The sequence below is a fragment of the Leopardus geoffroyi genome, chromosome A1, assembly GCF_018350155.1.
Source record: "Leopardus geoffroyi isolate Oge1 chromosome A1, O.geoffroyi_Oge1_pat1.0, whole genome shotgun sequence".
NCBI lineage: Eukaryota > Metazoa > Chordata > Mammalia > Carnivora > Felidae > Leopardus > Leopardus geoffroyi.
The window spans coordinates 51,361,485-51,374,758 of record NC_059326.1 but is presented as its reverse complement, the minus strand read 5'-3'; the positions used below and the strand labels follow the sequence as shown (position 1 = coordinate 51,374,758).

The window sequence follows — 13,274 nt, the reverse complement described above, 5'->3', positions numbered from 1 at the left end:
GTACATTTAGAAAGGTTCACACCTACTTCTTAAATGTAGATTATTTTTTGAATTTCTTAGAAGTTTGGAGATAGTTTTGTTGTAGGTATATTATTAACACTAAGGTACAGACTACTGATGTGTAACTGCTTTTGTTGTTCATAGGTTGATGGACTTAATTCTCTCCACTCTGTTAAAGCCAGTGCTAACCGATTCACAAAAACAAGTCAGGGAAGAAGTTGGAACACTGGGAATGGGTCCCCTGATGCAATCTGTTTTTCAGTAGACAAACCAGGAATAGTTGTGGTTGGTTTTTCTGTCTATGGAGGAGGTGGAATTCATGAATATGAATTAGAGGTGTTAGTTGATGACGTAAGTACCACTGTAACAGTGTCATCTTGTGTGTAAGTTGTGCATCAGGACTTCCCATTATCATAGTAAGAGTGTCCAAATCTTTGAGGGTTTAGCAGATTAGTCATTAGTCATGGAAGACATTAAAGAAATGGAAAGAATGATTCTGCATGATTGCTTCTGTGCCATTCTGGATCACTTCTGCCTCATATTTTTTGCACTTCCAGGGAAGATGTTAAATGAAAATACTAGAAATTATAGAGCTAAGCCTCTGAATATAACTTTTGTGTAATTTTTTTGCTTTTGTAGTTTTTTAGAAACAAGAACAGTATTCAGATCAGTATTATTACCTGTATCCATGACTAAAGCAGTTTTGTCATAGAGTGCAAATGGATTATTCTTAGTAAAGATAGTTTTGATTGATTGATTAAGCTCTATCTTGCTGTATTCTCTAAATTATTTAAATTACCTGAGTTTTCACAAAGTTTTATTAAAATGGGACAAAAAGTTACCATGTAAATCATTTCATAAAAAATAGAAATCTATCTATATCTTGATTCTCCTTAGCAATTAAATTATGTCCTACTTCATTAGGCTCTTTAATTAGATTAGCACTCATCTTATGAAGAAGTGGAAATCATTTTAAGACATCAGATGAGAAAAGCCCATTTGTATGATTTAGGTTGTAGACTCCTCAGGAAATCAGATAAAAATAAATAATTTACTAAAATTTTTTTTCTTCATTATATATGGGGAAATGCTAATGGATAATTTCATATGCAAGGAAAGAAACTGCTTAAAGACAATAAAACAAAATTAAGAACAGGGTGGGTTTTGTTTTGTTTTTGTTTTAATTAGAGTGAACATGCAGGAGATTCGACTCATTCTCACAGATGGACATCTCTAGAATTAGTCAAAGGAACGTATACAACAGATGACTCACCCAGTGATATAGCTGAAATCAGACTTGACAAGGTTGTTCCTTTAAAGGTAATTTCAGTTATGTTTCTTTTATAAATAAGAGGTACTATGTAGTTTACTTAAAAAGTAATGAAAAGTATTTTTGTGATGCTTAAAATGTTTATAGAGTCACTACTATACTCCTTATATTGTACTGTATTGTGTTTTTGCAAAAGATCTCTTAAAGTCTGGTATAGTAGAAAGTATTATTTGGTTTTGGAGTCAGACGGAACTAGCTTCAGATGCCTGCACTTTCACATAGCTTAAAGACATTAGATATTATTTAACCACTCTGAGGCTTATCTGAAGATTCAGAAGGATTGTACCTACATTGTAGTGTTGTTCAGATGAAATTAAATAATAGAATAAAGTACTTGCCTCAATGTCTAGTACAGTATAGAAACTCAGCAAATATTAGTTCCTGTCTTTTCTTCTCTTATTGTGCCAAACTCTTTTTTAAAAAATGGCCTTAATAGATCATATTAACTATTAAAGTTACTATTACTTTATATAAAAGTTGTTTATTACTTCATGTAACATAACTATTTACCAAAACAGAAGTCTTATCCTTTTTAAAATTTTTTTTAAATGTTTATTTATTTTTGAGACAGAAAGAGTCAGAGCATGAGTGGGGGAGGGGCAGAGAGAGAGAGAGAGAGAGAGAGAGAGAGAGACACGGAATCCAAGCAGGCTCCAGGCTCTGAGCCGTTAGCACAGAGTCTGAGGTGGGGCTCAAACTCACAAGCCATGAGATCATGACCTGAGCCGTAGTCGGATGCTCAATCGACTGAGCCACCCAGGCGCCTCTACCTAATCTTAAAGTAGTTATAATTGGAGTAATTCTGAATTCAACTGTAAATTATTATTTTTATTATAGAACAGAATCTGGGATAAGAGAAGTTCATCAGAGGCCTTATCAAAAAGAGTTAGGGTACCAAAAAACAAAAAAAATCTTTTCACTGTGAAGTGTATATCATAGATCATAAGGCACCAGTGTCTGTATCTCATATTTTCTATGCACAGTACATCTTATTTGGGACAACTTTTGCTTATGGATATTTCTTCCCATTTCTCCACCTATCTGTTTCTATCTCTGAGTGTCTCTTAAATAAAATATAGTAGATTCACCATTATTTTTCCCCACACTTAAAATTATTTCAAAAGTTAAACTCATCAAAGAAAAATAATTAGATTATGTACTTTAAATCTTTTGTTATGGTTAGAATTCTTTATGGGCCTAGAGTCAAACTGCCTATATTCAAATACTCATTCCATCACTTAATAGCTGTGTGCCTTTGGATGGCTTACGTAACTTCTCTGTGTCTCAGATTCCTCATCTGTAAAATAGGAATAGTAATGGTACTTACCTCATGAGGTTATTTTAAGGATTAACTTAATCAAAGCACACGAAGTACTTAGTACAGTTTTTTTTAAAAAATAAACATCATTAAGAGTTATCTTCCTGTTTGATTCATTAAAAATGTGCTTAACCAAATCATCTATAAATAGGACAAAGAAATTCAGTATACTGGCCCAGTTTTTTTTTATAGCCTCTGTACATTATAAACATGTTTTACATCTTTATTGTGAAGGAAAATGTTAAATATGCTGTGCGCTTGAGGAACTATGGAAGCCGTACAGCCAATGGAGATGGAGGAATGACCACAGTTCAGTGCCCGGACGGCGTGACATTCACATTCAGCACATGCAGCTTGAGTAGTAATGGTACAAATCAAACCAGAGGACAGATTCCACAGATCCTGTACTATAGGTAAGTGTGTATGTACAGGGAAGGGGGCATTTTAAAGCAACAGAACACATACAGTTTGATATCAAGGTAAAAAATGCTAAATGCAGGGGCGCCTGGGTGGCGCAGTCGGTTAAGCGTCCGACTTCAGCCAGGTCACGATCTCGCAGTCCGTGAGTTCGAGCCCCGTGTCGGGCTCTGGGCTGATGGCTCAGAGCCTGGAGCCTGTTTCCGATTCTGTGTCTCCCTCTCTCTCTGCCCCTCCCCCGTTCATGCTCTGTCTCTCTCTGTCCCAAAAATAAATAAACGTTGAAAAAAAAAATTAAAAAAAAAATGCTAAATGCATAGTTATAATTAAATTATGCAGCATAACTTCCTTGCACATACTTGTGCTGATTTGTGTAAAAAGATCTCATATTAATATATAGGAGCACCTGGGTGGGCCAGTTGTTTGAGTGTCTGACTCTTGATTTTGGCTCAAGTCATGATCCCAGGGTCATGGTTTTATATATATTTATTATATTTCTATTTTTTCACTGTTCACTGTAAAGGTGAATGCTTTAAAATGTTTTTGTCGTTACTTCTTTAATATCTTTGAAATTTTTATCTCCTGGGCACGTGTGTTCATTTCTTTTTTAAAAATACCAAAAATACTAAAAACATTCAGTTCATTTCTTCTTTAAAAATACTGAAGATTAGTGATCAGATCACTTCTATCCAAGTACTAGCTTTGCCTTGGTTCTGTTATCCAGTCTGCAATATATTTTGATGTCTCTGAGTCTAGTTCTTGGGGCCCTAGGATACATAATAAGGTGTTTCTTAACACATGTGTTTTCAGTGCATGACCTGTGTTATTAGCTAGTCCTTGTAGTAACTCCATGAGGTGGGCGCTTGTCCTGCTTCACAGATGAGGGAACAGACACGTTGAGGGTTAAATGCCTTGCCTAAAGTCACACTTCTTGTAAAGTATGGTCCTGGGTTCTGTAGGCAGGTAATTGGTCTCCAGATGAGCTGCTTTTAAAATTTTTTTTTTTTTCAACGTTTTTTATTTATTTTTGGGACAGAGAGAGACAGAGCATGAATGGGGGAGGGGCAGAGAGAGCGGGAGACACAGAATTGGAAACAGGCTCCAGGCTCTGAGCCATCAGCCCAGAGCCCGACGCGGGGCTCGAACTCACGGACCGCGAGATCGTGACCTGGCTGAAGTTGGACGCTTAACCGACTGCGCCACCCAGGCGCCCCCAGATGAGCTGCTTTTAACATGTCCTCTTTAACAATGCTTAAGGTCACCTGTGAGACATCGTAGTTTAATGTGTCACAGTGCTCCTCCCCATCCATGGTTGGAGCCAAGCACCTTGGAGTTTCTTGACTTCCCTGTTTCTCTCACTCTTTCCATCACCAAGTCCTGGCAGCTGTGCTTTTAAAATGTTCTAAGTCTGACCTTTTCTAACTCCCATAATTAACAGTTCAGTTCAAACCATCACTGCCGCCCCCTGCGTAACAATCATAGCTTCTAACCCAGTCTCCCCGCCAGTCTCCCTCCCACCTTTTTTGGTGGCCCTCCTGCAGTCAGTCTGCACAGTGCAGCCAGAAGGGTTTCACAGAAATATGCATCAGGCCAAGTTCTGCCCTGCTCACGATCCACTCACAGCTTCCCATCCCAGTACGAAATGCAAGGTCTTACGGAGGCTTATGGAGCTCACATGGTGTGATTCCTGTCACCCTCCACGCTCCTTTCATTCCTGTCACACTCGTCTTCATTCTGTTCCTTGAACTTGCCAGTCTTGTTCTTGTCTGAACCTTTATCTTACTATTCCTTATGCCTGAATATTTTATCCTCAGCTTTTTGTTTTTTTAACATAATTCAAGCCTTTATTTAAATATCAGTTCCTGATATAGACTCTCTTTGGTCTTATTCTAAAATAACTTTATATCCTCATCCGGCTGTATTTTTCTTTGAAGTCCTATCACTCCTTGAAATTGCACGGTTACAACTTTAACTTTTTTCACTTTAAGTGAGGAGCTCTGATCTAACTAGAGTTAGATCATGTTTTACCTACCATGTAAAATAATCTCATGTATTACTCCTGTTACAGGAGTGAATTTGATGGAGATTTACAATCCCAGCTTCTGAGTAAAGCCAATGAAGAAGATAAAAACTGTAGCAGAGCTCTCTCTGTGGTAAGCACTGTTGTTCGAGCTGCAAAAGACCTCTTGCACAGAGCTCTTGCTGTGGATGGTAAGACTTTTCTTTTAATAGTCATATTTTAGATTCTTTATTCCCTAACTTGTACACAGAGTTACTGAAAAGTAACTATTTTGTAGGATCCCAGAGTGTTTTATGCATTGTAGATCTGCTCACACATACACATTCATTTTGGATCAGCCATACTCTCCATATTCTAATGCAGAACTTTTTAAAATGTCCAAAAGCAGTTACCGGATACCTATTTTTTCCTTAGTTAACCTAGTAAGAAAAACTCAAGGATAAAGCTGAGTCTTTGCTTTATCCTTACTTTAGTACTCAGAAAGCATTTTATTTTCTCCTTAAGGTGTGTTTTTCTTCCTATATTTCCAGTAATGTTATCACCATTCACCCAAAGGTCTGGGTAACCCTAAACATCTCCCCAAACTCACTTGTCTGATTTCAGTTCTATAAGTTCTTCCACTGGCAACTCTCCAATTTGTATTCCCCTGTCTGTTCTTCCATAGTCCAAGCTACCATGGTGCTGGCACATGTCCTCTTCCCCGTAGATGGGTAACATCCCAGCAGCCTCACTGCCGCTGTTCTCCCATTCCACATCTAGCTACCTAGTCACCTCCACACTGGCAGTGGAGTTCATTTACACAAGCATTCATTGTAACCCACCCAGACTTACTGTAATCTGTAACATTTGTTCCTAAGCCTAGTACACATCAGAATCACCTGGGAAACTTGCTAAAAATAAAAAATGTTTGGCCCATCCAGTCTGCAGGTTTGGGCTGGGCTAAGAAACTGTATTTTTAAAATAACTGAATCCTATTCTGATGCAACAGCATATCTAGAAAGAAGTATTTGGAAATAATTGGCCTTTAATATAAAGGTGATCTCAGTCTAGACTCAACTTATCTTCCCAGCACCGTGCTCATTGGGTAAATGATTATAATGTCCTTTAGCAAAAGGCTTTCTTGGTAAAATAGAAGGCAATATAGCTTAATAACAGCATTTTTGTAGTGCTTAATATGTGCAGGCATTGTTCTAATGTTTTACATATATTAACTCAATCTTCATAGTACCCACTGAGGGAAGTACTGTTACTATCCTTTTTACAGAGGAGTAACCTGAGGCATATGCCAATTAAGTAATTGGCCTAATGTCACACATGTAGCCACGTGTGGCATCAGGTGTAGTGGTTAACATCATGACTATTACTGTAGGTTCTAATCCTGCCTCTGTCATTTTACAGCTATAGGATTTTGGATGAGTTATTTAAACAGTGTGTGCCTTGGTTTCTTCTTGTAAAAAGTAGAGATAATAAAAGTATCTTACTGTGAGGATTAATTGCTATGGCTTATGTCAGTAAAGCCCTTAAATAGGGCCAGGTCCTTTATAAGAGTGATAATTTTATTTTGCTCAAGAGACTAGAATATAGATTTAGTATAGCATATATACATTACAGTGAAATTACCTTCTAACTATAGTTTTAATGCCTTTTTTAGCTGATGACATTCCAGAACTGCTTAGTTCTTCCAGTCTGTTTTCCATGCTGCTTCCCCTTATTATAGCCTACATAGGACCAGTAGCTGCTGCTATTCCCAAGGTGTGTAACTTAATTATGTAACTTTGAATATTTTTTTAATATCATTTTTTTTAGACTTTGTATCTTTATACACATTTTAATCTTTGAGGCACCTGGGTTACAAGTAACATACAGAGATAGACATGTTAAAATGGTAGAAGTTATCAGTTAAACCTCTCTGTTCTTCATATTGTTGACTAGATTACTATGCTTACTTATTGGCTTTACAGTTGAAGAATTTGGGAATGAGAAATATATTTTAGAGTTATGACATATAAGGAGAGTTTAAGTAGATTTTTGTAATTTATGAAGTTGATGCCAAGTCTTCTTTTTGAATAAAAATAGCAAGGTAGGAGTATTTTACAATTGAGAAATAGTCAAGATATGGAGGAAATCATAAACTATTGATTCTTTAGCATAAAGATTGAGTAAAACCTAGTTTACGGCAGATTACAAAAAAGGCAAAGTGTTTACAAGTATAGACAAGGTTATTTTCATATAACATCTAAGACATCTAAGGTAAATCTTTTTTTTCCATAAAAAAAATTTCTCTTTGAGCGAAAATTTAGTCAGAAGAAACTCTTAATAATATCTTAGTTATTAAGGATGGCCAACAATTACAGTAATTAACAACTTTAAAGCAATTTTCACATTTATTATCTCATTTAATCATTTCTTTTTATACCAGGTGGCTGTAGAAGTCTTTGGCCTTGTCCAACAGTTACTTCCCTCAGTTGCCATTTTGAATCAGAAGTATGCACCCCCTGCATTCAATCCTAATCAGTCAACAGATAGCACCACAGGAAACCAGCCTGAGCAAGGCCTCTCTGCTTGTACAACCTCTAATCACTATGCAGTCATAGAGAGTGAGCACCCCTATAAACCTGCATGTGTGATGCACTACAAGGTAGGCGCTGACTCCTGGGCAGAGTTTAAATTTAAAAGTTGGTTTGATGTTCTATAATGATGTCTTACAGGATACTTTGCCTCTGTTTAGAAGTATAGTTTTTTATAGTATTTAAATATAGAAATCAGGTGGTTAGGCACTGTCAGATACACAAAAATGTTTATAGAATTTTTGTCATTAAAGCATATAGTTGGGAGTATTTATGAGAATTGTTCTCATATGTTTTTATAAGTCCAGTGCAGTATATAATGTTAAACTGCATATTATATATTGTAATAGTAGTGGGTATAAGCATGAAAATTTAAAAATCATATTGTTTGAACTGCTATTATTTATACCACAGCCTGAGTTCTGAAAATTTGCATATCCAATGCAGAACTTCGAGTGCTCTAATATAAATAATGTAAAAAATAATAAAACATTTATAAATATAATATTGTTACAGAGTAACCAGAGTCTTTATTCCTTTTTAAATTGTATCATGTAAACTAAGGAGGAGAAGGAAGATTTGTCTACTTCATCAATGTAATTTTATGTGCTTGCAGAATACTCAACTTTTTATTATACACTGTGGTAAACATATAAAAGGACTAGACAGTCACTGCACTTATCCATCATCACAGATTCAGTAGTTACCAGCTTTTTTTAAGTTTTTATTTAAATTCCAGTTAACATACAGTGTAATATTAGTTTCAGGTGTGCAATATAGTGATTCAACACTTTCCTACATCACCCTGTGCTTATCACAGCAAGTGCACTCCTTAATCCCCATCACCTGTTTAACCCAACACCCCCCCCCCCCGCCACCCCAACCTCTTGACCAGACCTGATTCATTTATTCTCCACCCACTTTTCCCCTTTCTAGATTATTTTAAAGCACATTTATGGATATTTTATTATGTATCTTTAAATATAGACCCATAAAATGTAACTATATTATTATTATACAGAAAATGCTAATAATTCCTTCATGTCATCAAATATGTACATTTTTAATTGAGTTAGATTCACAATAAAAGTTTAACTTTTTTAATTGTTTGAATTAGAATCCAGATAAGATCCATACATTGTGATTGGTTGTTATGTCTCTCAAGTCTCTTGTTATCTACTTGAGGAGGTTCCTCTCCAACTCGGTCTTTTTTTGTTTCCTTGAATTTTATTTGAGAAAATGGACCATATGTCTTTGTTGGTAGGAGCCTCTTCAGCTTGCTGCCTGAATCCTTTAGACATACCCCTTGTAGTCATTCATAGCATCCTCCCTCACTAGTGTAAGATATTCTAGGCTCATCTTCTACATTTCTTGTGTTGGTATTTAAGAGCCAAAATTTGGCAGAAGAATTTGACTCGTTTCTCTTGGGCTGGTGATTGTTTCTAAATATTTGTAGTGCACAGAACTGGTACATACAGTCACTCATGCATGTATTTATACACACAGGCACATATTATTTTTATATATGTGTATATATTCCTGTATAGATACATTTATGTGTATGTTTTGTTTTTTGTTTTTTTTTAAGATACAATACCTGAAGTTTCTACTGACGATACTAATTCAGAATAAGGTCCATAGGACCTTACCCTTGAATCTTTTTCTCATACATCTAGATCCCTGTTCCCAATGACACTGGGAATATTAGAATTAGAAAATCAGTTATTCATTTCCTGTGTGTATATATGTGTGGGTGTGTTTTGTCATGTTGGGTATATCCCATCTAGGATGTATAAAGAAATGAATGTGTTTTAAAGTAAATGGGTATGGGGGCGCCTGGGTGGCTCAGTCAGTTAAGCGTCCAACTTCGGCTCAGGTCATGATCTCATGGTCCGTGAGTTCGAGCCCCACGTCGGGCTCTGGGCTGATGGCTCAGAGCCTGGAGCCTGCTTCCGATTCTATGTCTCCCTCTCTCTCTGCCCCTCCCCAGTTCATGCTCTGTCTCTCTCTGTCTCAAAAATAAATAAACATTTAAAAAAATATATTTAAAAAAAAAAAGTAAGTGGGTATGGTCAATTACTGTGTGTGTGATTATGCCACTAATTGGACATACATTTGGCATCATTTCTTTTATTTTAGGATTTTAGGAACTGCTTTTTATATCTTGTTTTGTTTTATAACAACTTAAATGATTACATTGTCCTAACTCAAATCTATAAAGGAAAGAGTACTCAGAGAAGTCTAGCTTTTATTTCTATCCCCAATCTCTGTTCCCTCCTTCCCTATCCTAGGTAGCATTTCATTTTATTATAACTTTGTAGTTTATTCTTCCGTTTTTTATAATGTAAGTGTAGTCACATACACAGATGGAGTTAGTGTGTATATTCATTCCCCATGTGTTTCAGCTTTTATTTTAAATATTTCAAACCTGTAGGAAAAAATAAGATTTGTGCAATGATCACCTTGTATGCCTTTCACCTGGCTTCATCAGTTAACATTTTGCCACATTTGTTGTATTTATTTATCTGTATTTGATACTGCTGAACCATTTAAGCTGCAAACATGAACAGTCACCTTGTTCCTAAGAACAGAGATTTTTCTGTGTATCAGTAATACACTAGTCAAATTTAGGGAATTTAACATTGATGCTCTATTACCATAATGGGTAATAGTAGTATACCATGATATTATAAGCTAGATGTTTTGCCAGCTGCCCCAACAACAGCACTCATGGCATTTTTCTAAACCCAGATCTGGGATCCAACCAGATTCATCCATTGCGTTTAGTTGCAACGTGCATTTGTAGTGCACAGGAACAGGTCTTCTCTGTTTCCTTTGATCTGAAATAGTGCCTCAGGCTTTCCTTGTCTTTCTTGACATTGGCATTTATGAAGAATACAATCAGCGGTTCTGTAGAAGTATCCTTTTATTTGGACTTGATTGATTGTTTCCTAATGATTAAACTTAGGTTACTTGTTTTGGGCAGCAACAATTCATAATTGATACCGTATTCTTGTCAGTGCATCCCATCAGGAAGTACTTACCATTTGATTAAGAGGATGTCTGGCAAATTTCTCCACCAAAACTACCTTTTTTCTCTTTGAAAAGGGTTATGGGTAGAGAGCTAGAGACTGTGTAAAAAATACTCCCTAACAAATTTTCACCCAGCAGTTTTAGCATCCATTGGTGATTCTTACCCAAATCACTTATTACTATAGTGGTTGCAAAATGGTGGCTTTCTAATTCTGTTATTCCTTCCATTTGGTGTTCTATTGTAAAAGACCGTTTTTCCATCCCTTCCACTTTTAAACATACATTCACTCATTTATTTTATGTGTTTATATCAATACAGATTTAAGAATTTTCTTTTTGTTTAATGTTATAATCCTTTGCTGTAATTATTTTAATTATCAAATTTTAATTGATTTGGCCAGTGGAAGTTCATTCAAGCTGGATTTTATGTTTTTTACATGTTTTATCATGTTTTCATCAGTTTTTGAATACTACCTACCAGTTCTAGTTAACATTATAGGAGTCTTGTCTTTATATCTATCCCATTTATGTGTCACTGTGAAAAATAAAGCTACTGGGTAAAATTAACAATTTCCTTGTAAAATGTTTGTCTTTAGAATATATGCTGCTGACATTAGATAACAAAGTACCAAATTCAGAAGTTACTTGGAGTAATTCTTTTTTTTTTCTCTTTTTTTTTTTTTAACGTTTATTTATTTTTAAGACAGAGAGAGACAGAGCATGAATGGGGGAGGGTCAGAGAGAGGGAGACACAGAATCTGAAACAGGCTCCAGGCTCTGAGCTGTCAGCATAGGGGCCCGATGTGGGGCTCGAACTCACGGACCGCGAGATCGTGACCTGAGCCGAAGTCGGCGCTCAACCGACTGAGCCACCCAGGCGCCCCTGGAGTAATTCTTTTTATCCATATATGTGGAGGTTGTGCAGGTTGCTATATGATCACTTTGCTATAAAATTAGGCTTATTTGTTTTTTTGTACTTAATTTTTATGAGTTTTCCCCCATCCTTCTTTGTTTATCTTTATCTTTATCTTGGTTAACTTCTATCTTTTAACTTTATCATTATACAGTATTTAAAATATCAACATGGCTCCAGAAATAAAATCATATAAAATAACATGCTCAGAATTATGAGGCCCTTCCCTTTCCCTTCTCTGCTTCTCAGCTTACTCCATTGAGTGTCCTGGTGTTTCCTTCCTGTGTTTATTTTTGAAAAAATAGATAGATGGATATAGATGTAGGTTTTTCTTTTATTTAAAATGGTAGCACACCAAATCTGTTTGGTACTTTTTGAAATGTAACAAAATGCATAGAAATCTCCCCATACCATTTAAAGAGATCATCCTCATTCTTTTTTTACAACTGGTTAGTGCTCCTCTGTGAAGATGGATCATAGTTTATTCAGTAGGTAGCGTGTGTGAGCACTTCAGGTGTTTTCAGTATTTTGCTAATTTTTTTGTGATGAATAACCTTACGTAAATGTTGGGCTTTTTTGTTTGTTTTTTCATGTATTTAGAAATATATCTTCAAAGCACATCCCCAGAAGTGGGATTACTGGGTCAAACAAATATAGACTGAGGAGCCATGTGCTTCATAGGTTTGGGGTTACTGCTACAGAAGCTGAACGCATATGTATCTTTGCTAGGGTTGAGAGAGTCCTGTCGAGGTTATACTGTTTCGTGTCCCCAGCACCAGTGTTTGAGAGTGCTTGTTTTCTCACAGCCTCCCCAACAGAGTATGTGGTTAAATTTTGGGCCTTTTGCTAATATAATGGGAGAATTGGTGGGAGTAATGGTATCTTACTTTAGTTTTAATTTGCATTTATGTAATTATGAACAAAGGTGAGCTTTTCATTTAAGTGGAGATTTTTTTTAATCCTGTACCAAAGCTATTTGCCTTAATTCTAGGTAATTTTTTTAGATCAATATCATACTTAAGAAATTTCCTAACTGTCATATCATATCCTATAACCATTTCATAGTTTACTATTTGACATGGTCCCGCTTAATTGTAATTCGACTACCAAGACAGAATGCTGTCTGCCATGATGATGATAGAAGCTTACCCTACAACCCAGCAATAGTATTACTAGGAATTTATCCAAAGGATACAGGAGTGCTGATTCATAGGGGCACTTGTGCCCCAATGTTTATAGCAGCACTTTCAACAATAGCCAAATCATGGAAAGAGCCCAAATGTCCATCAGCTGATGAATGGATAAAGAAGATGTGGTTATATATACAATGGAATACTACTTGGCACTGAGAAAGAATGAAATCCTGCCATTTGCAACAATGTGGATGGAACTGGAGGGTATTATGCTAACTGAAATAAGTCAGGCAGAGAAAGACATATGATTTCACTCCTATGTGGAATTTGAGAAACTTAACAGAAGACCATGGGGGAAGGGATGGGGAAGAAATAGTTTCAAACAGAGAGGGAGGCAAACCCGTATTAGACTCTTAAATACAGAGAACAAACTGAGGATTGATGGGGGTGGCGGGGGAGAGGGGAAAGTGGGTGATGGGCACTGAGGAGGGCACTTCTTGGAATGAGCACTGGATGTTGCATGTAAGCGATGAATCACGGGAA

General features: G+C 36.3%; 1 protein-coding gene across 22 annotated transcripts in view; it reads left to right on the top strand.

The window, feature by feature from the left end:
* Positions 1-13,274, top strand: part of MYCBP2 (MYC binding protein 2) — a 283,279-nt gene that overhangs the window by 154,514 nt on the left and 115,491 nt on the right. For all 22 annotated transcript variants that reach the window (XM_045479572.1, XM_045479625.1, XM_045479647.1 and 19 more), the window contains 6 exons: positions 145-351; positions 1,189-1,320; positions 2,883-3,061; positions 5,134-5,276; positions 6,737-6,837; positions 7,505-7,723. In XM_045479572.1, coding sequence (XP_045335528.1) covers positions 145-351; positions 1,189-1,320; positions 2,883-3,061; positions 5,134-5,276; positions 6,737-6,837; positions 7,505-7,723 — 981 coding nt within the window. The remainder of the gene's footprint in view (positions 1-144; positions 352-1,188; positions 1,321-2,882; positions 3,062-5,133; positions 5,277-6,736; positions 6,838-7,504; positions 7,724-13,274) is intronic.